Source organism: Mixophyes fleayi, unplaced genomic scaffold (assembly GCF_038048845.1).
Source record: "Mixophyes fleayi isolate aMixFle1 unplaced genomic scaffold, aMixFle1.hap1 Scaffold_93, whole genome shotgun sequence".
NCBI lineage: Eukaryota > Metazoa > Chordata > Amphibia > Anura > Limnodynastidae > Mixophyes > Mixophyes fleayi.
In genome coordinates this window covers 207,318-230,100 of record NW_027448662.1, presented here as the reverse complement: position 1 = coordinate 230,100, position 22,783 = coordinate 207,318, and the positions used below count along the sequence as shown (strand labels likewise).

Below are 22,783 nucleotides of genomic sequence, written 5' to 3'. Positions count from 1 at the left end.
ACATTACCCCACAATAATTACCTCAGGCTGCTGTCACACATTACCCCTACAATAATTACCTCAGGCTACTGTCACACATTACCCCACAATAATTACCTCAGGCTGCTGTCACACATTACCCCCCAATAATTACCTCAGGCTACTGTCACACATTACCCCACAATAATTACCTCAGGCTGCTGTCACACATTACCCCCAATAATTACCTCAGGCTACTGTCACACATTACCCCCCAATAATTACCTCAGGCTACTGTCACACATTACCCCCAATAATTACCTCAGGCTGCTGTCACACATTACCCCCAATAATTACCTCAGGCTGCTGTCACACATTACCCCCAATAATTACCTCAGGCTGCTGTCACATATTACCCCCAATAATTACCTCAGGCTGCTGTCACACATTACCCCCCAATAATTACCTCAGGCTGCTGTCACACATTACCCCCCAATAATTACCTCAGGCTACTGTCACACATTACCCCCCAATAATTACCTCAGGCTACTGTCACACATTACCCCCAATAATTACCTCAGGCTACTGTCACACATTACCCCCAATAATTACCTCAGGCTGCTGTCACACATTACCCCCCAATAATTACCTCAGGCTACTGTCACACATTACCCCCAATAATTACCTCAGGCTGCTGTCACACATTACCCCCCAATAATTACCTCAGGCTGCTGTCACACATTACCCCCCAATAATTACCTCAGGCTGCTGTCACACATTACCCCACAATAATTACCTCAGGCTACTGTCACACATTACCCCACAATAATTACCTCAGGCTACTGTCACACATTACCCCCCAATAATTACCTCAGGCTACTGTCACACATTACCCCCCAATAATTACCTCAGGCTACTGTCACACATTACCCCCCAATAATTACCTCAGGCTACTGTCACACATTACCCCACAATAATTACCTCAGGCTACTGTCACACATTACCCCCAATAATTACCTCAGGCTACTGTCACACATTACCCCCCAATAATTACCTCAGGCTGCTGTCACACATTACCCCTACAATAATTACCTCAGGCTACTGTCACACATTACCCACAATAATTACCTCAGGCTGCTGTCACACATTACCCCCAATAATTACCTCAGGCTACTGTCACACATTACCCCCCAATAATTACCTCAGGCTACTGTCACACATTACCCCCAATAATTACCTCAGGCTACTGTCACACATTACCCCCCAATAATTACCCCAGGCTACTGTCACACATTACCCCCCAATAATTACCTCAGGCTACTGTCACACATTACCCCCCAATAATTACCTCAGGCTACTGTCACACATTACCCCCCAATAATTACCTCAGGCTACTGTCACACATTACCCCCCAATAATTACCTCAGGCTACTGTCACACATTACCCCCAATAATTACCTCAGGCTACTGTCACACATTACCCCTACAATAATTACCTCAGGCTACTGTCACACATTACCCCTACAATAATTACCTCAGGCTACTGTCACACATTACCCCCAATAATTACCTCAGGCTACTGTCACACATTACCCCTACAATAATTACCTCAGGCTACTGTCACACATTACCCCCCAATAATTACCTCAGGCTACTGTCACACATTACCCCCCAATAATTACCTCAGGCTACTGTCACACATTACCCCCCAATAATTACCTCAGGCTGCTGTCACACATTACCCCCCAATAATTACCTCAGGCTACTGTCACACATTACCCCCCAATAATTACCTCAGGCTGCTGTCACACATTACCCCCCAATAATTACCTCAGGCTACTGTCACACATTACCCCCCAATAATTACCTCAGGCTGCTGTCACACATTACCCCACAATAATTACCTCAGGCTGCTGTCACACATTACCCCCAATAATTACCTCAGGCTACTGTCACACATTACCCCCCAATAATTACCTCAGGCTGCTGTCACACATTACCCCACAATAATTACCTCAGGCTACTGTCACACATTACCCCCCAATAATTACCTCAGGCTACTGTCACACATTACCCCCCAATAATTACCTCAGGCTACTGTCACACATTACCCCCAATAATTACCTCAGGCTACTGTCACACATTACCCCCCAATAATTACCTCAGGCTGCTGTCACACATTACCCCACAATAATTACCTCAGGCTACTGTCACACATTACCCCCAATAATTACCTCAGGCTGCTGTCACACATTACCCCCAATAATTACCTCAGGCTGCTGTCACACATTACCCCAATAATTACCTCAGGCTACTGTCACACATTACCCCCCAATAATTACCTCAGGCTACTGTCACACATTACCCCCCAATAATTACCTCAGGCTACTGTCACACATTACCCCCCAATAATTACCTCAGGCTACTGTCACACATTACCCCCAATAATTACCTCAGGCTGCTGTCACACATTACCCCCAATAATTACCTCAGGCTACTGTCACACATTACCCCACAATAATTACCTCAGGCTACTGTCACACATTACCCCCAATAATTACCTCAGGCTGCTGTCACACATTACCCCCCAATAATTACCTCAGGCTGCTGTCACACATTACCCCCCAATAATTACCTCAGGCTGCTGTCACACATTACCCCCCAATAATTACCTCAGGCTACTGTCACACATTACCCCACCTCCTATATTATGACACTACCAATAGACCTGAGTGATCCCCACAGTGTAGGAGGAGGACTCACAGCTCAGGGCTCTTCCTGCTACAGACATGGAGTCACGTGGCCTGCAGGTCAGCTGACCGTCCTCCAACAACACGGACACTTTTTTCTTGTTGTTTTTCAACAAAACTTTATTGTTCTTTGAACAGAGAACACACTTGTGCTGGTCTATTTATTCTCTGCCAGAGGATCAGACTCATGTGTCAGTGTTATATGTATATATATATATATATATATATATATATATATATATATATATATATATATATATATATATGTATATAATATTATTATATTATTATTATTATTATTATTATTATTATTATTATTGTTATTATTATTATTATTATTATATAACACATGGAGCAGTAGTTTATATTACTATTATTACATAGTACTGTACGTTATATTATATTATTATTATTATTATTATTATTATTATTACTATTATTAAATTGTGCCAGGGGCTGTAAGGTATATTATTGCATAGTGACACAGGATGTATAATATTTTATGGTATAGAATTGTTATTACATGTTTCCTGGAGCTGTACTGTGTACTTTTCACAACAAGAGGTTTGGAGAGGTTTGTATTGTGTTCTATAAACTTTTAAATCCGCCCAACAGCTCTTCTTCATAAAGTTATTTCTCCATTATCATACATGGAGCAGGAAAGTGAAAATCACTATATAATGTAAAGACACAACACTTTAATAAATACCTATTAATTTGCACATATAGGAAATAAGAAAAAATATATTTATTTTAAACCATAGTTTCCTAATCTCCCAGAATGTCCGGGAGACTCCCAAATTTCTGTGGATCCTCCCGGACTCCCAGGAGAGCAGGGCAACCTCCTGGGTCCCTGACAGACTTTAAAATTACACTTAGGAGTGGGGCTTGGTGATGTGATTTTCCGAGCCCCGTCCACACACACCCACCTGCCCCTGGACCTCCCGGGACACAAAATTAAAAAGTAGGCAAGTATGTTTTAAACCAGTAGTTCTCACATCAATTCTACGCGTTTCATTGTCACAGGGTCCCTATGCATTTCATCCTCACATTGATTCTACGTGTTTCATCCGTACAGAGTTTCAACGCGTTTCATTCTCACAGGGTCCTACGTGTTTCATCCTTACAGACCATCACAGAGATTCCATAGATGGATGGATGCGCACATATTGTGCTGGGCAGTCAAAGTTAAGGAACAACACATATTTCAATGTGATGGATCTAGGGAAAACATTTCCATGTGATAGCCTCATTTAGTAAACATTATGAACATAATAAGACAAAGGGATGTTCTGCTCACACATGAAACTTTCATTTTTTTTTATGCAGGATAAGACTTCATTCCATCCCTCTTATCCATAGAAACATGATTCCATAGAGTTCTCCACAGTCAGTCACTCTGTCCTGTCATTGTGGGCGCACAACTTCAGTCTGTAATTGGGTCATTTACTTTGTATCATCCGTGCTGGTATTTTTACTCTATGTCTAGAAACATTGTGTTAGTACAAGATAAAATGATCATTCATTGTAGAGGATAAACCTTCTGCTCTATAAATTATTGGTTAACCTCGTTTTAATCAATACGGACAATAGGAGTTTGAGAGACTTAGGAAATAGGCAGTAAAATGTCTTATTATAACGTGACTAGTTGAAAGCCTCTCAAAATGCCAGAAAAAATAAGAGTAATATCATGTTGTTACGACTCTGCCTATGTATGTATGTATGTATGTATGTATGTGGCAGCAGTACCTCATACCACCAGAGGTGCTGCTGTTCTGTTCCTGAACTCTTCAACGTGCCTGAAGGAGTTAATCTCCTGTCTGATGCCTAATTAGAACTGCACCTGTCGCAATGCTTCAAATACCTGCCTCAAGCTGTGCAGTTCATCCGTTTATTCCTGGCTGCTGCTGGTTTCCCCCTGTTCCTGTGTTTGCTCCATTGCTGCTTGATCTTCTGTTGTGACCCTCGGCTTGATTCCTGCACCCTGTTCATTTGCCTGTTGCCCTGACCTTCGGCTTGACTTCTAGACTTTGCTTATTCGCTTGTGACCCTGATCTCTGTCTGGCTATTTGGATTCTGTTAACCTGATCTCTACTTGATCCCTGAACTTTGTCTGCTTCCCTGGACAGCCCCGTGCCTCCTGGACTGGGGTAACTTATATTACCTGTTCCTGCCATTTATCTGTACAGTCAGTATTTGGAACCTGTTCTTATCCGTGGATTTAAGTTATCCTTGTTTATGTATTTGCCTGAATAAAGACATTTTGCTTTATACTTCCGTTGCTGCTTTGTGAATGCACTAGGATTCATAACACATGTTGGACCCTTTTCTGTTAACTGTTAAATTCCTTTCATTAAGTGCAGAATAACAGGGGCAGATATTACTGCATCCAATGTGACTTTACCCTTGTGGCATCGTTGATTAAATAGTTTGGCAGATGGCTGCTCAGTTACAAAATTCACAAATACTGTTCATCGATGACAGTTATGAGCATTACAATTTTCTTTCATCAAAGTTACAGACATCAAGAATGGAGTGGCATTTTGTTCGCTGACTTTGTAGGCGTTGACGTGATATTATCTCTATCTTGTTCACTCTTTGATTATTTTATCTGTGACGGGCAATTTGCTGAGGAGTCAGATTTGCATGGTGATGACGATTATGTTCATGTTCTCCTTGGTCATTGTGGCTGGATCACTTTTATATATGACTTATTTGTGGTTGGTTCATGTAGAAATAACTTATTGAAGATATTTATTTTAATTAGGAGTGCAGTGCACCTCTGTATATCATTGCAAATGTACTTATCCTTTAATAGTGGTATGTGTCTTGTACGGAAATGTGTGGACTTCGGAGACAGTTTTTCATGTTTGAGTTTTGCAACTTTGTAGAGACAGGTAATCTCATGTGAATTAGACCTTTTCATTGTTCAGTGGCCAAAACGTCTGTTGCGCCTGAAGGACAGAGGTAATTATATTTGCTGTTAGTCTCCCTATGCAAGTGATCACAGATGAATGTGAATTTTGCAAGTTAAATTGTGTTCAGAGCAAGATTATAGAAATGTTATATCCTGATGGTAAACATTCAATAGAAAACCTCAGACGTTTATGCCCAAATTAGCTCAACTTATCCGCAGCTGGCTCCATACCACCTAGCTGTATTCCAATGCCAACATTACATTAGTACAGTTTTGCGGAAAATTCCTCCCTCGGATTGGGATAACCCCTTGGATGTTATGCTTTCAAAGCCTCCCTTAACTCATCAGGCCATATCGCAACACTATTCCTTGATACGGGATCAATTTGATTATAATCACTCTAAAACTGGTCTTTCGTTATGGCAGGAACGGTTCCCTCATCTGACTCCAGAAGTTCTCCTTAAAGCACTTGCCAACTCCATTAAAATTTTACCGGCCATGACCTATACAGAAATGTTTCTTAACATTTTTCATAGAGCGTATCTATCTCCATCTCGTAGGTTTCAGATAGGACTATCGGAATCTCATTGTTGTCTGAAATGTGGATCTCCAAGAGCGGATCTGACACATTGCTTCTGGGAATGTCCCCCAATTAAAAGATTCTGGACTCAGATTTGGAGATTCTCTAATACATATTTGGTGAACTATGCACCCCTATCTCCGGAATGGGCGATATTCGGAATACTTCCAAGTAGCTGCAAAGTTAGCAGGGGATGCAAAAGTTTATTATTAGCAATTTCAGCTGCGGCTAGAAAAAGCATACTGCAGGTCTGGGCCCAGAATTCTCCTCCTGTGTTCTCTCTTTTTAGAGAAAAACTCTATCATATATTTCGAATGGATTGCATAGAGACTTCCTTGCAAAAAGAGTCTAGAGTAAAACAATTTTTTAACACATGGGAGAGTTTTATAGACCTTTTACCTCACGCTATACGAACACAACTCTGGAACAGTTTCCACAATACTGAATGGTATGAGTTGAGAATGGTCTCTGCAGACCCCCCAATCAATATATTTATATCTAATGACAGTTAAGTCCTGTGGAAAGGGGGATTTTTGGAATGGAATGACATGTAATGGTGATTGCACATTGGAATGTTAAAAAAAAAAAAAAATTGTGAATACATACTTGTACTTTATAATGCATTTAATTGTACTTGACATATTTTTCTTTTTACCTCAATAAAAAAAAAATTGAAAAAAAAAAAAAAAGAAAACCTCAGAGGTAGTGGTGCCGCGAGCAGCAATGTAAATAGGCGTTAAACCCCTCCAGGCTGATTTATGTGCAGGCTGCATGAATAAGTCTGGATTGGTTAAAGGAACAGGAGACCGGATTACCTCCTACCAGGCTAGTGTCCCAAAACTGTATTTAAAGAGCCCTGTTTTACACTGAAATGTATCATACCAGCTGTACTTCTGGATATCACTAGTACCTCAAACTAGTGTCTGTAACTGTCCTTATGAGGATACTTGAGCTAATAAAACATCACTGCTTCAAGAACCTGCTTTGACGCCAATTTACCTGCTGTAATTCCTGTGACCTACAGATTAGACCAAATCTAATCCGTTATCCGGTTGCTCTGAGGTCGGGACCCAGTATCCAGTACCAACGCTCTGCCCGCTACTCTGCAGCCATCATAGTGTTATGTGCGTATTGTCGCTAACCAATAACGATTGTCAAACCTCGATTTGTGTTTCCAACGCACAAAGATTTATTCGCAAAAAGTAGTATAATATATTCAAGCGAAGTGATAATAAATACAGCCGTTACTTATCGCAGGCGCTCTGGATCCAGTGTGCAGTCATTCAATCCTGAAGTCTGGGGACAAGATGTCTGAACACTAGATGAGAAGCTGCTGCTTATATGCACACAGGAATACAGTAAAACAATGAAGATGGTATAGCTTGCTTCTATTGGTCCAGGTTTCAGGAAGGTCCAAGGGGTTGTCAGTCATTGGCTAGTTCATCCTAAAGAATCCAAAGGAGGGGGTCATCTCTCCAGGGGGTATGCTCTGCTCTTCCCGCCAAGATTCCTTAGTCTTAAGTAGTTCATAATTCCCTATCATTCATAACTTGTGTATGCACTCTGCGATTCCCTTGCAGAGTGAACCAAACAGTAGCAAATGTTAAGAAGTTTGTTATATTACCACACATGATATGATTCCTTCAACCTGTTCCATATATTTCACTAATGTGCATATAACTTATAATATAAAACATAAATACTACTATATTTTGACATAAATGACTATGTGTTGCAACTACCATTAATGTGTACTATTTTACAAGTATGCGTGTTTGTGCGAATGTATGTAAAAGACTAAATACTGTTGCTGCCACGTGTTGCAGCTGTGTACGCCCTTCCACGCCGTAGCGTGCCCTTGTACGCCGTAGCGCATCTATTCAGATAAAGACAACCAAGTTTGCTCGATTTTAATTGAAATGACTTTATCCAATTTGCTGACTTCGACAATAGTTATGACATGCGGATAGCTATAACAAGGCAGTTTTAATCAGTGTGACAGGAAGGAAGGAACAAATGAATATTGTGCTGTCCAGATAAAGAGCACAGATCTGAAGGTAAATCATGTCAGTGTTTACGCACTCCAAAAACATACTTGTAGGTTAATTGGCAGCAATCAAAAATTGACCCTAGTTTCTCCATGTCTGTCTGTCTGTGTGTGAGTGTGTGTCTATAGTAGGGAATTTAGACTGTAAGCTCCAATGGGGCAGGGACTGATGTGAATGAGTTCTCTGTACAGCGCTGCGGAATTAGTGGCGCTATATAAATAAATGATGATGATAAATTGCCCAAGCAATCGGACCTTCAGTTGTAGGTACAATCCTTGTAGATAACACGTCGATTGGAAAATTCTCCAGTGTGTACTCAGCCTTAAACATCTCAAGATGCGTCTGCACCCGCACTTGCAGCATGTTAGTCTGGCTTGCGACAAGTTATCATCATCAGTAAGTATTTGCACCTGTCATGTAGCAGAAGTAAAAGATACACCTAACAGATGTATATGCATGAACGTCCCTATGTACCCGGCCAACGTTATAACGTCCGTCCCACCTGTCCCATGTCTACAGATACAGACGGGTGTAAGTGACAGAATCACACAAGGCTGCACCCACTTTCACACAAGATACGTAACTGGCAGATGACCCACCTGCATCAGCCCTTTGAGTTGGAGAACTCCGGGAGATGTCGGATAGGGGACACAGTAAATAGCGTCATTTTGGCCCCGGTCCATGATGGAATTGCCATTTTGTTGTGTGGTCGCAGCCAAAATGACACAATTCAACGCGGATCGAGTCATTTTGGCTGCCGAATTGCAGGATACTTGCCTGCTCTCCCAGGAGTCCGGGAGCCTACTCGGAATTCGCTAGTCTCCCAGATATTTCAGGACAGTGGGCAAGTAGGATATAGACATTATTAGGAGACAGGCTGAAAATAATAAATTGGTGAAAGTGAATCAGCAGCACACTAATCGCAGGACATAGTGCGCACGTCATCGCCATCTGGGCAAGTCAATTATTTATAGGTAATAAGATCCATGGATCTCATGTTACTACTTCACATTGTCTGTAATCAGTGACTACAGAAATCACTTGTGGAACTACAAGCTCCAGCAAATACTGAGCTGTATTGCTAGATTTTAAATATTTATATATATATATTATATATATTACACCTGATATCTGATGCTCCTTCTGTATTTGGGTTCTGTCCAGACGATTAATCACCCTGTGAACGCCAGGCATTATGTGTGACAGGTGAGCTCACAGTGGGCTGTTATATGATTCACACTATCCTGTGTCTGTCCCAGGGACTCACACACACATACAGCAAGATGAGCGACTTGTGTCCACACCTGCAGAAGCTCTCTTTAAACCTCTCCTGTGTCCAGGACACGGCCGAGGCGTACGATACAGACCTGGACCCAGACGGTGAGTCCCCTGCACATGTACAGCCCATGTATGATACCTCTTATCACTGATGTATGTATGCTGTGCAAAGACGGCACTAGCGAGTTGTGGGCCCCTGATCCTCTGCCATGCAGCGGGCCCTATTATCTCCATGGGCCCCGCTGCAAGGCATCTGCTGCACCAATGATAGCTCCGTCACAGATGCTACGTACTGGCATGTTATGTTGTAAGAATTTTCCTGTGTCAGCACATATTGGCTAGTTTCTGTAGCAGTTTACTGGATTAAATAACTTGTCCATGGTTAATTTAGGCTGGATAGGTCCATGAAGGGCCCAGGAAGACGGCTGCCATCTGGCTGCTCTGGGATGATGGGAATCATCCCACTGCCTACTAACATGGTGCAAACAGTCTGCATTGTTGAAGTGAGACTAATGGACGGTTATATCTGACTGATCAGAAGTATGGATATAAGTATCATGCAGGGAGACAAGAGGGGTACTGCTTACACACACAGGTCCCGGCACTAATTCACATCTCCCCCCAGAATCAGAGAAGACCACCACGGAGGACAGCTGGAGGGACGTGTACAAAGAGGCATGCCGCAAGGCGGGTGTTGTGCCCGCCTCGTACTTTCTCCTCCACATGAAAGAGACATACATGTACCTGAACCATCATGGACTGGGGCCCCGAGGAGCAGAGGCCATGGCTGTATCACTGCTGGTGAGTGTGATCTGTTCATCAGAGGATGCTGGAATCACCTCTGTATACAGAACAGTATACTGTATACAGAGGACACAGCTCACACAGTAAATGACAACATCTTGTGAACACGTGTAACACGAATATATCTGTCTTCCAGTCTAACACAAGTATCACACATCTCAGCCTGGAAGATAACGGGATACAGGCTGAGGGGCTCACTCACCTGGTGAAGATGCTGAGAGAGAACCCTTATATCCAGGAGCTGGTAGAGGCAGTGGCTGACGGGTTGGTACATTATGGGGTAACTAGGGAGCGACTGGTATATCACCGTTTCTCTCTCTTCCCAGAATCTTTCTAACAACCATCTGGGTGTAGAGGGGTCCGAAGTTTTCTCCAGGATGTTATTGGACAATATTTCCCTGCACTGCATTAAGCTGGCACGTGAGTTACCGACCTTACCCCAAACGTGTATAACCACTCAGGTGGAAGACTATGATGTCCCATGTCGGGTGTATGATGTCCCATGTCAGGTATATGATGTCCCATGTCAGGGGTATAATGTCCCATGTCAGGAGTATGTTGTCCCATGTCAGGTATATGATGTCCCATGTCAGGTATATGATGTCCCATGTCAGGATTATGTTGTCCCATGTCAGGAGTATGTTGTCCCATGTCGGGTGTATGATGTCCCATGTCAGGTATATGATGTCCCATGTCAGGGGTATAATGTCCCATGTCAGGAGTATGTTGTCCCATGTCAGGAGTATGTTGTCCCATGTCAGGGGTATGATGTCCCATGTCAGGAGTACGATGTTCCGTGTCAGGTGTATGATGTCCAGTGTCAGGAGTATGATGTCCCGTGTCAAGAGTATGTTGTCCCATGTCAGGTGTATGATGTTCCATGTCAGGAGTATGATGTTCAGGAGTATGATGTCCCGTGTCAGGTGTATTATGTCCCGTGTCAGGTGTATGATGTTCCGTGTCAGGTGTATTATGTCCCGTGTCAGGTGTATTATGTCCCGTGTCAGGTGTATGATGTTCCGTGTCAGGTGTATGATGTTCCGTGTCAGGTGTATGATGTTCCGTGTCAGGTGTATGTTGTCCCGTGTCAGGTGTATGTTGTCCCATGTCAGGTGTATGTTGTTTCATGTCAGGTGTACGATGTTTCATGTCAGGAGTACGATGTCCCGTGTCAGGTGTACGATGTTCCATGTCAGGAGTTTGATGTTTCGTGTCAGGTGTATGATGTCCCGTGTCAGGTGTATGATGTTCCGTGTCAGGAGTATGATGTCCCGTGTCAGGAGTATGATGTTCCGTGTCAGGTGTATGATGTCCCGTGTCATGTGTATGATGTCCCGTGTCAGGAGTATGATGTCCCGTGTCAGGAGTATGATGTCCCGTGTCAGGTGTATGATGTCCCGTGTCAGGTGTATGATGTCCCGTGTCAGGAGTATGATGTCCCGTGTCAGGAGTATGATGTTCCGTGTCAGGAGTATGATGTTCCGTGTCAGTAGTACGATGTTCCGTGTCAGGTGTACGATGTTCCGTGTCAGGTGTACGATGTTCCGTGTCAGGTATTAGTATCATGTTTCATACGTCACCCTCTTCTTCCTGGCTAATCTATACCTGGTACAAGAGCCGTTTCCAATATTTATTACCCTTTTCTCATTTATTTTTCAGACAACGGATTTAACGATAAGTCTGCAAAGTATTTTGCTGAAGCTTTGTCTGTGAGTGTCTATATATAGGACATTATTTTCTATATGTGTCTCTTACACACGTGTGTCTCTCTATATAGCAACACTGATCAACCTCACTTTCTCTATAAAATACAAATCATAACAAGAAAATGTTCACTGCGGACAATGTCTGTAATCCAGTGGGCCAGGTTCTGGGTGTTGGACTTATTGTACATACTGTACATTTATTGTAGTAAACACAATCACTAGGATTCTATACACAAACAGTAAATAAATGCCAGGCAGGTTTACCACATTATCTGTCCTTACCCCACTAGTTTAAGGAGCTTCAGTCACCTGGATGTCCTGACAATCTCTCCTCTACCAGTGTGGTAGGAGACCAGCTCCTGGTCTCCCTGCTAGACCAGGCCCACCAAGTAACAAGATCCCCGGAGATCTTCTGAGCTGCAGATATCCCAGCAGGATGCACAGAAAGCAGAAATAAACACCCACCGTCACACACCCTCCCACACTCCAGGGGCTGGGACAGGGGTGACCTGAGATAATGGGATTCTCTGAGAATGGCTGTTTAATGCCTTACAAGCTTATTCAGCCAGAACTAGCTCTCAGCTGATCAGGAGTTAGGAGGGGGTTGATATGAGAGGGGGGGTGAATGCAGATACAGCCCCCTCACCTGCATCCTGGAACTGGATCCCCCCAATCCCTACCCATAACCCACCTGGCTTCAGTTGAAGTACAATGTATAACAGCATCACTGCAAAATCAACTGTGCAGATTATTATAATGGGTAACACATAGTGAAGAAGTCTCCTATATAGTCAGGGCTACAATGTCCCCTTATGCCCATGTAATGAGACACTGCACTCTGGGAATCTGGGGAACACCTAACAGAGGTATAAAAGTCCATGTTGTTATACTCCACATTGTGTAAGAAACGAGGCGCAGGCTGGTGAAGGTTTCATCACAGCCGCTGCTGTACAGCAAAATAATTACAGGAGGGGCCTCTGTATGGCGGCACTGCGCGGTGTTAGCGCTATCACGAGGAGCCAGAAGCCAGTTGTGGTGAAGAAGACGCACACTCGGGCTGTCAAGACTGCGTAAACTTCTGGCACATATCTATAATAAAATATTCCGCTTAATCTTGTGAGCCTGAACACCACTTGTCACTCAGACCTATTATTTATCCTATTGAGGGAACTTCTACACAATGACATGAAACCGAAAGAGCTTACATTCTAAAATATGTATGGAAGACTTTATACATTGTGGTGGAATTCTAGTAACATTACCCTCCCTTTGCTGGTTCATTTTACATATCGGTTCACCGTAGAGGATTATGTCCACATTCCACTTTGGGAACCATAAAATCAGTCTATGCCGACATTTGCGTGATTGTGAGTCTGTCTGAAAATACACAAAGTAAAAGTGTCATCTCAACATGTAAAGACACGGAGAAATAAGATGGATGCGGCCCCCCCTCAGTTTGTATGTTCATCATTGATAAAATCAGGATGGAGGTTTGTAAAGTGGTGGTTTTGAAAAATATAAATTCTGGCCGTTTTAACAGCGGTTTGGGCTTTAGTAAATCCAGTGGTTTCAAAACCACCAGAAAAATAGCCAAAAAGCGGCGGTTTACCGCCCTTTAGTAAATCTAGCCCCAATCTTTGGTGCATGAGTTTGCCCAACCTGCACTTAGCTGGAAGAATCCGCTGACTTCCTCCCAGTCTTACTGCACAGATCCATCCACTTTCTGTAACAACAGGAAACCTGCATGGCTGTACATATCTGTACAGTGCAGACGGCGGCCTCAGCATGTTCCTCACTGGCTCCCCTAATTCTACCCCACCTGAGAACCTTTCCCCAATTAAACACACACCATTATTATCTCCATTCAATGATATGATATATGATACAATGTATCCAGACAGACTGTGCTTGTCTTTTACTATTATCCAATAAACAAATGCCCCTTTCTGTCACTCTTCCTATAGACCAATTTCCGGGTCATGGAGCTAGATCTCAGCCACAATGAGTTCTCGGAAAAAGGAGGAGAATATTTAGGTCAGATGTTGGGTGAGTTGTATAAAAAATCTTTACATCCGAATAGCCAGAGCTGTAGAACATATAGGTGTATGAAATAAAGGCTAAGAATAAGCAGATATATCTAGAGGTCATATGATGATAGATATATATATATATATAGGGGTGACATGATGACAGGTATATATAGGGGTGACATGATGACAGGTATATATAGGGGTGACATGATGACAGGTATATATAGGGGTGACATGATGATAGATATATATAGGGGTCACATGATGGCAGGTATATATAGGGATCACATGATGGCAGGTATGTATAGGGGGTCACATGATGATAGAAATATATAGGGGTCACATGATGGATATATATATAGGAATCACATAATGGCAGGTACATATAGGGGTCACATGATGGCAGGTACTTATAGGGGTGACATGATGATAGATATATATAGGAGTCACATGATAGCAGGTACATATAGGGGTCAAATGATGGTAGATATATATAGGGGTCTCATGATGGCAGGTACATATAGGGGTCACATGATGACAGGTATATATAGGGGTCACATGATGGTAGGTATATATAGGGGTCACATGATGGCAGGTATTTATAGGGATCTCATGATGGCAGGCATATATAGGGGTCACATGATGGCAGGTACATATAGGGGTCACATGATGACAGGTATATATAGGGGTCACATGATGGCAGGTACATATAGGGGTCACATGATGACAGGTATATATAGGGGTCACATGATGGCAGGTACATATAGGGGTCACATGATGACAGGTATATATAGGGGTCACATGATGGCAGGTATTTATAGGGGTCACATGATGGCAGGTATATATAGGGGTCACATGATGGCAGGTATATATAGGAGTCACATGATGGCAGGTATATAAAGGGGTCACATGAGGAAATATATATATAGGGGTCACATGATGACAGGTATATATAGGGGGTCACATGATGATAGATATATATAGGGGGTCACATGATGATAGATATTTATAGGGGTCACATGATGACAGGTATGCATAGGAGTCACATGATGATAGATATATAAAGGAGTCATATGATGATAGATATATAGATATATATATAGGGGTCTCATGATGGCAGGTATGTATAGGGGTCACATGATGATAGATATATATATAGGGGTCACATGATGACAGGTATATATAGGGGTCTCATGATGGCAGGTATATATAGGGCTCACATGATGATAGATATACATAGGGATCACATGATGGCAGGTATGTATAGGGGGTCACATGATGGCAGGTACATATAGGGGTCACATGATGGCAGGTACTTATAGGGGTGACATGATGACAGATATATATAGGAGTCAAATGATAGCAGGTACATATAGGGGTCAAATGATGGTAGGTATATATAGGGGTCACATGATGGTAGGTATATATAGGGGCCACATAATGGCAGGTATATATAGGGGTCACATGATGGCAGGTATTTATAGGGGTCTCATGATGGCAGGCATATATAGGGGTCACATGATGGCAGGTACATATAGGGGTCACATGATGACAGGTATATATAGGGGGTCACATGATGATAGATATATATAGGGGGTCACATGATGATAGATATTTATAGGGGTCACATGATGACAGGTATGCATAGGAGTCACATGATCATAGATATATAAAGGAGTCATATGATGATAGATATATAGATATATATATAGGGGTCTCATGATGGCAGGTATGTATAGGGGTCACATGATGATAGATATATATATAGGGGTCACATGATGACAGGTATATATAGGGGTCTCATGATGGCAGGTATATATAGGGCTCACATGATGATAGATATACATAGGGATCACATGATGGCAGGTATGTATAGGGGGTCACATGATGGCAGGTACATATAGGGGTCACATGATGGCAGGTACTTATAGGGGTGACATGATGATAGATATATATAGGAGTCACATGATAGCAGGTACATATAGGGGTCAAATGATGGTAGGTATATATAGGGGTCACATGATGGTAGGTATATATAGGGGCCACATGATGGCAGGTATATATAGGGGTCACATGATGGCAGGTATTTATAGGGGTCTCATGATGGCAGGTATTTATAGGGGTCTCATGATGGCGGGCATATATAGGGGTCACATGATGGCAGGTACATATAGGGGGTCACATGATGACAGGTATATATAGGGCTCACATGTTGGCAGGTACATATAGGGGTCACATGATGACAGGTATATATAGGGGTCACATGATGGCAGGTACATATAGGGGTCACATGATGACAGGTATATATAGGGGTCACATGATGGCAGGTATATATAGGGGTCATATGATGGCAGGTATATATAGGGGTCACATGATGGCAGGTATATATAGGGGGTCACATGATGATAGATATATATAGGGGGTCACATGATGATAGATATTTATAGGGGTCACATGATGACAGGTATGCATAGGAGTCACATGATGATAGATATATAAAGGAGTCATATGATGATAGATATATAGATATATATATATATAGGGGTCTCATGATGGCAGGTATGTATAGGGGTCACATGATGATAGATATATAGGGGTCACATGATGACAGGTATATATAGGGGTCTCATGATGGCAGGTATATATAGGGGTCACATGATGATATATATAGGGGTCACATGATGACAGGTATATATAGGGGTCTCATGATGATGGTTATATATAGGGGTCATATGATGGCAGGTATGCATAGGGGTCTCATGATGGCAGGCACATATAGGGGTCACATGATGGCAGGTATGCATAGGGGTCACATGATGATAGATATATAGAGGGGTCACATAATGACAGGTATATATAGGGGTCACATGATGGCAGGCACATATAGGGGTCACATGATGACAAGTATATATAGGGGTCACATGATGGCAGGTACATATAGGGGTCACATGATGGCAGGTATATATAGGGGTCACATGATGGCAGGTATATATAGGGGTCACATGATGAAATATATATATAGGGGTCACATGATGACAGGTATATATAGGGGTCACATGACAAAATATATATATAGGGGTCACATGATGACAGGTATATATAGGGGGTCACATGATGATAGATATATATAGGGGGTCACATGATGATAGATATATATAGGGGTCACATGATGACAGGTATGCATAGGAATCACATGATGATAGATATAGGAGTCACATGATGATAGATATATAGATATATATATATAGGGGTCTCATGATGGCAGGTATGTATAGGGGTCACATGATGATAGATATGTATAGGGGTCACATGATGATAGATATATATAGGGGTCACTCGATGACAGGTATATATAGGGGTCTCATGATGGTAGATTAATATGTATTTATTTATTTTTATTTCTTAACGTTTCTGTCCTTTGTCAGCTGCTAACGAGGGTCTGCAGCGACTGAAAGTGAGCTGGAATCACATCCGTATGACGGGAGCCATCGCTCTGAGCGCCGGCCTGAGGGTAACAGACCCCCATTATGTTACATCTGTTATATAGAACAATTCACATTCATGTCTGTACGTTACACGGGATTCCACGTGTATGTTCATGTCCTGTACATTACACGGTATTCCATGTGTACGTTCATGTCTGTACGTTACACGGGATTCCATGTGTATGTTCATGTCTGTACGTTACACGGGATTCCATGTGTACGTTCATGTCTGTACGTTACACGGGATTCCACGTGTATGTTCATGTCTGTACGTTACACGGGATTCCATGTGTACGTTCATGTCTGTACATTACATGGGGTTCCATGTGTATGTTCATGTCTGTACGTTACACGGGATTCCATGTGTACGTTCATGTCTGTACGTTACACGGGATTCCATGTGTACGTTCATGTCTGTACATTACATGGGGTTCCATGTATACTTTCATGTCTGTACATTCACGTCTGTACATTACACGGGATTCCATGTGTACGTTCATGTCTGTACACTCACGTCTGTACATTACACGGGATTCCATGTGTACATTCATGTCTGTACATTACACGGGATTCCATGTGTACATTCATGTCTGTACATTACACGGGATTCCATGTGTACGGTTATGTCTGTACATTACACGGGATTCCATGTGTACGTTCATGTCTGTACATTACACGGTATTCCATGTGTACGTTCATGTCTGTACATTACACGGGATTCCATGTGTACGGTTATGTCTGTACATTACACGGGATTCCATGTGTACGTTCATGTCTGTACATTACACGGTATTCCATGTGTACGTTCATGTCTGTACATTACACGGGATTTCATGTGTACGTCTGTACGTTTTACATTTATATCACTTACTTCCTGTAAAGCCGCATTACAGGTTTGATGTATTCACTGTTCTATAGTCACAAATATAAAAATACCGAATGCACGAGCTTGTAGGAATAATTGTGTTATTTACTGTGAGGCAAAGTTCTCTTTGCCGGGTAGGTAACATTAGTCCAGCCAGTGACAATATAATAACATGATAACAAAGCCTAGAGAGCGTCAGCTCACCGCTCTTCCCGGATAGTCCTCAGATCAGAGTACGACCTCTTCAATCCGTCACTCCAAACTGGACTTGTGGGCTTTGGAGATGGAGCCAACCTCCAGTCTCAGCACCAGATCACACGCACTCTCCTGCGTTATAAGTGTCAACTTGGAACAGCGCCATACACGTACTTTAACGCTTACAATACACCGCCTAATGTTCATAGTAGTTGCAGATGATTTCTAACATTGTGTCTTTAGTGTCCTTCTTTCCTCACATTCATTACAGCTGAAATGGGCCTCACAACATCTATGTCTATATGAGGCTGAGCAGTCGGATGTGGAATCCCATGCACACGTGTGCACATGACAGTGAGGTCTGTGTATCTCTCTCTCTCTCTGCAGGTGAACGGGATGCTGAAGGTCCTCGATCTCTCCTACAATGGTTTTGGCAATGAGGGGGCTCTGGCATTGGGAGAAGCTCTAAAAGCTAATAGTTCCCTTCTTCACCTCGATATCAGCTGCAACCGGATCAGTAACGAGGGTGTCCGGCTCCTGTGCAAAGGCCTGGAGAGCAATGATACCCTCCGTGTGCTGAAGGTAACACAGCTTTTATATATTGTGTGTTTATATAAGACTCCCTGTTGCTTCTGTTGTCCGTGACGAGCGTTAGTCTGTGACTAATAAAGATAATGGATATCAGAACATGCCTCTCATTCATAAATAGTCCAAGCATATAACAATTACATAGCACACACATAGTACAGGTATATAACGGTTACATAGCACACACATAGTACAGGTATATAACGGTTACATAGTACACACATAGTACAGGTATATAACGGTTACATAGCACACACCTAGTACAAGCATATAACGGTTACATAGTACACACATAGTACAGGTATATAACAGTTACATAGCACACACATAGTACAGGTATATAACGGTTACATAGCACACACATAGTACAGGTATATAACGGTTACATAGTACACACATAGTACAGGTATATAACGGTTACATAGCACACACATAGTACAGGTATATAACGGTTACATAGTACACACATAGTACAGGTATATAACGGTTACATAGTACACACATAGTACAGGAATATAACGGTTACATAGCACACACCTAGTACAAGCATATAACGGTTACATAGCACACACATAATACAGGTATATAACGGTTACATAGTACACACATAGTACAGGTATATAACGGTTACATAGTACACACATAGTACAGGTATATAACGGTTACATAGTACACACATAGTACAGGTATATAACGGTTACATAGTACACACATAGTACAAGCATATAACGGTTACATAGTACACACATAGTACAGGTATATAACGGTTACATAGCACACACATAGTACAGGTATATAACGGTTACATAGTACACACATAGTACAGGTATATAACGGTTACATAGTACACACATAGTACAAGTATATAACGGTTACATAGTACACACATAGTACAAGTATATAACGGTTACATAGCACACACATAGTACAAGTATATAACGGTTACATAGTACACACATAGTACAAGTATATAACGGTTACATAGCACACACATAGTACAAGCATATAACGGTTACATAGCACACACATAGTACAGGAATATAACGGTTACATAGCACACACATAGTACAAGTATATAACGGTTACATAGTACACACATAGTACAAGTATATAACGGTTACATAGCACACACATAGTACAAGCATATAACGGTTACATAGCACACACATAGTACAGGAATATAACGGTTACATAGCACACACATAGTACAGGAATATAACGGTTACATAGTACACACATAGTACAAGTATATAACGGTTACATAGCACACACATAGTACAAGCATATAACGGTTACATAGCACACACATAGTACAAGTATATAACGGTTACATAGTACACACATAGTACAAGTATATAACGGTTACATAGCACACACATAGTACAAGTATATAACGGTTACATAGCACACACATAGTACAAGCATATAACGGTTACATAGCACACACATAGTACAGGAATATAACGGTTACATAGCACACACATAGTACAAGTATATAACGGTTACATAGTACACACATAGTACAAGCATATAACGGTTACATAGCACACACATAGTACAAGCATATAACGGTTACATAGCACACACATAGTACAAGTATATAACGGTTACATAGCACACACATAGTACAAGTATATAACGGTTACATAGTACACACATAGTACGGGAATATAACGGTTACATAGCACACACATAGTACAAGTATATAACGGTTACATAGTACACACATAGTACAAGTATATAACGGTTACATAGTACACACATAGTACAGGTATATAACGGTTACATAGTACACACATAGTACAGGTATATAACGGTTACATAGTACACACATAGTACAGGTATATAACGGAAGTATATAACGGTTACATAGTACACACATAGTACAGGTATATAACGGTTACATAGTACACACATAGTACAAGTATATAACGGTTACATAGTACACACATAGTACAAGTATATAACGGTTACATAGTACACACATAGTACAAGTATATAATGGTTACATAGTACACACATAGTACAGGAATATAACGTGTACATAGCACACACATAGTACAAGTATATAACAGTTACATAGTACACACATAGTACAAGTATATAACGGTTACATAGTACACACATAGTACAGGTATATAACGGTTACATAGTACACACATAGTACAGGTATATAACGGTTACATAGTACACACATAGTACAGGTATATAACGGTTACATAGCACACACATAGTACAGGTATATAACGGTTACATAGCACACACATAGTACAAGTATATAACGGTTACATAGCACACACATAGTACAGGTATATAACGGTTACATAGCACACACATAGTACAAGTATATAACGGTTACATAGCACACACATAGTACAGGTATATAACGGTTACATAGTACACACATAGTACAGGTATATAACGGTTACATAGCACACACATAGTACAGGTATATAACGGTTACATAGTACACACATAGTACAAGTATATAACAGTTACATAGTACACACATAGTACAGGTATATAACGGTTACATAGTACACACATAGTACAAGTATATAACGGTTACATAGTACACACATAGTACAGGTATATAACGGAAGTATATAACGGTTACATAGTACACACATAGTACAGGTATATAACGGTTACATAGTACACACATAGTACAAGTATATAACGGTTACATAGTACACACATAGTACAGGTATATAACGGAAGTATATAACGGTTACATAGTACACACATAGTACAGGTATATAACGGAAGTATATAACGGTTACATAGTACACACATAGTACAGGTATATAACGGTTACATAGTACACACATAGTACAGGTATATAACGGTTACATAGTACACACATAGTACAAGTATATAACGGTTACATAGTACACACATAGTACAAGTATATAACGGTTACATAGTACACACATAGTACAGGTATATAACAGTTACATAGTACACACATAGTACAGGTATATAACGGTTACATAGTACACACATAGTACAGGTATATAACGGTTACATAGCACACACATAGTACAGGTATATAACGGTTACATAGTACACACATAGTACAGGTATATAACGGTTACATAGTACACACATAGTACAAGTATATAACGGTTACATAGTACACACATAGTACAAGTATATAACGGTTACATAGTACACACATAGTACAAGTATATAACGGTTACATAGTACACACATAGTACAGGTATATAACGGAAGTATATAACGGTTACATAGTACACACATAGTACAGGTATATAACGGTTACATAGTACACACATAGTACAAGTATATAACGGTTACATAGTACACACATAGTACAAGTATATAACGGTTACATAGTACACACATAGTACAGGTATATAACGGAAGTATATAACGGTTACATAGTACACACATAGTACAGGTATATAACGGTTACATAGTACACACATAGTACAGGTATATAACGGTTACATAGTACACACATAGTACAGGTATATAACAGTTACATAGCACACACATAGTACAAGTATATAACTGTTACATAGTACACACATAGTACAGGTATATAACGGAAGT

General features: G+C 41.3%; 2 protein-coding genes across 6 annotated transcripts in view; one reads left to right on the top strand and one right to left on the bottom strand.

Annotated features, from left to right (window-relative positions):
* The window catches only part of ANGEL1 (angel homolog 1), a 146,325-nt gene that overhangs the window by 11,309 nt on the left and 112,233 nt on the right, over positions 1 to 22,783 (bottom strand). Inside the window, exon 1 of one of the 5 annotated variants that reach the window (XM_075194635.1) lies at positions 2,722 to 2,807. The exons of 2 other annotated variants lie outside the window; for them this stretch is intronic. The gene's annotated coding sequence lies outside the window, so the exon portion shown is untranslated. 2 more of the 5 variants (XM_075194636.1, XM_075194640.1) reach the window with 2 other exon arrangements.
* Positions 8,710 to 22,783, top strand: part of LRRC74A (leucine rich repeat containing 74A) — a 29,783-nt gene continuing 15,709 nt past the window's right edge. The window contains exons 1-9 of the mRNA XM_075194630.1: positions 8,710 to 8,784; positions 9,513 to 9,633; positions 10,157 to 10,332; positions 10,472 to 10,579; positions 10,662 to 10,755; positions 11,995 to 12,044; positions 14,006 to 14,087; positions 17,497 to 17,582; positions 19,004 to 19,198. Coding sequence (XP_075050731.1) covers positions 8,710 to 8,784; positions 9,513 to 9,633; positions 10,157 to 10,332; positions 10,472 to 10,579; positions 10,662 to 10,755; positions 11,995 to 12,044; positions 14,006 to 14,087; positions 17,497 to 17,582; positions 19,004 to 19,198 — 987 coding nt within the window. The remainder of the gene's footprint in view (positions 8,785 to 9,512; positions 9,634 to 10,156; positions 10,333 to 10,471; positions 10,580 to 10,661; positions 10,756 to 11,994; positions 12,045 to 14,005; positions 14,088 to 17,496; positions 17,583 to 19,003; positions 19,199 to 22,783) is intronic.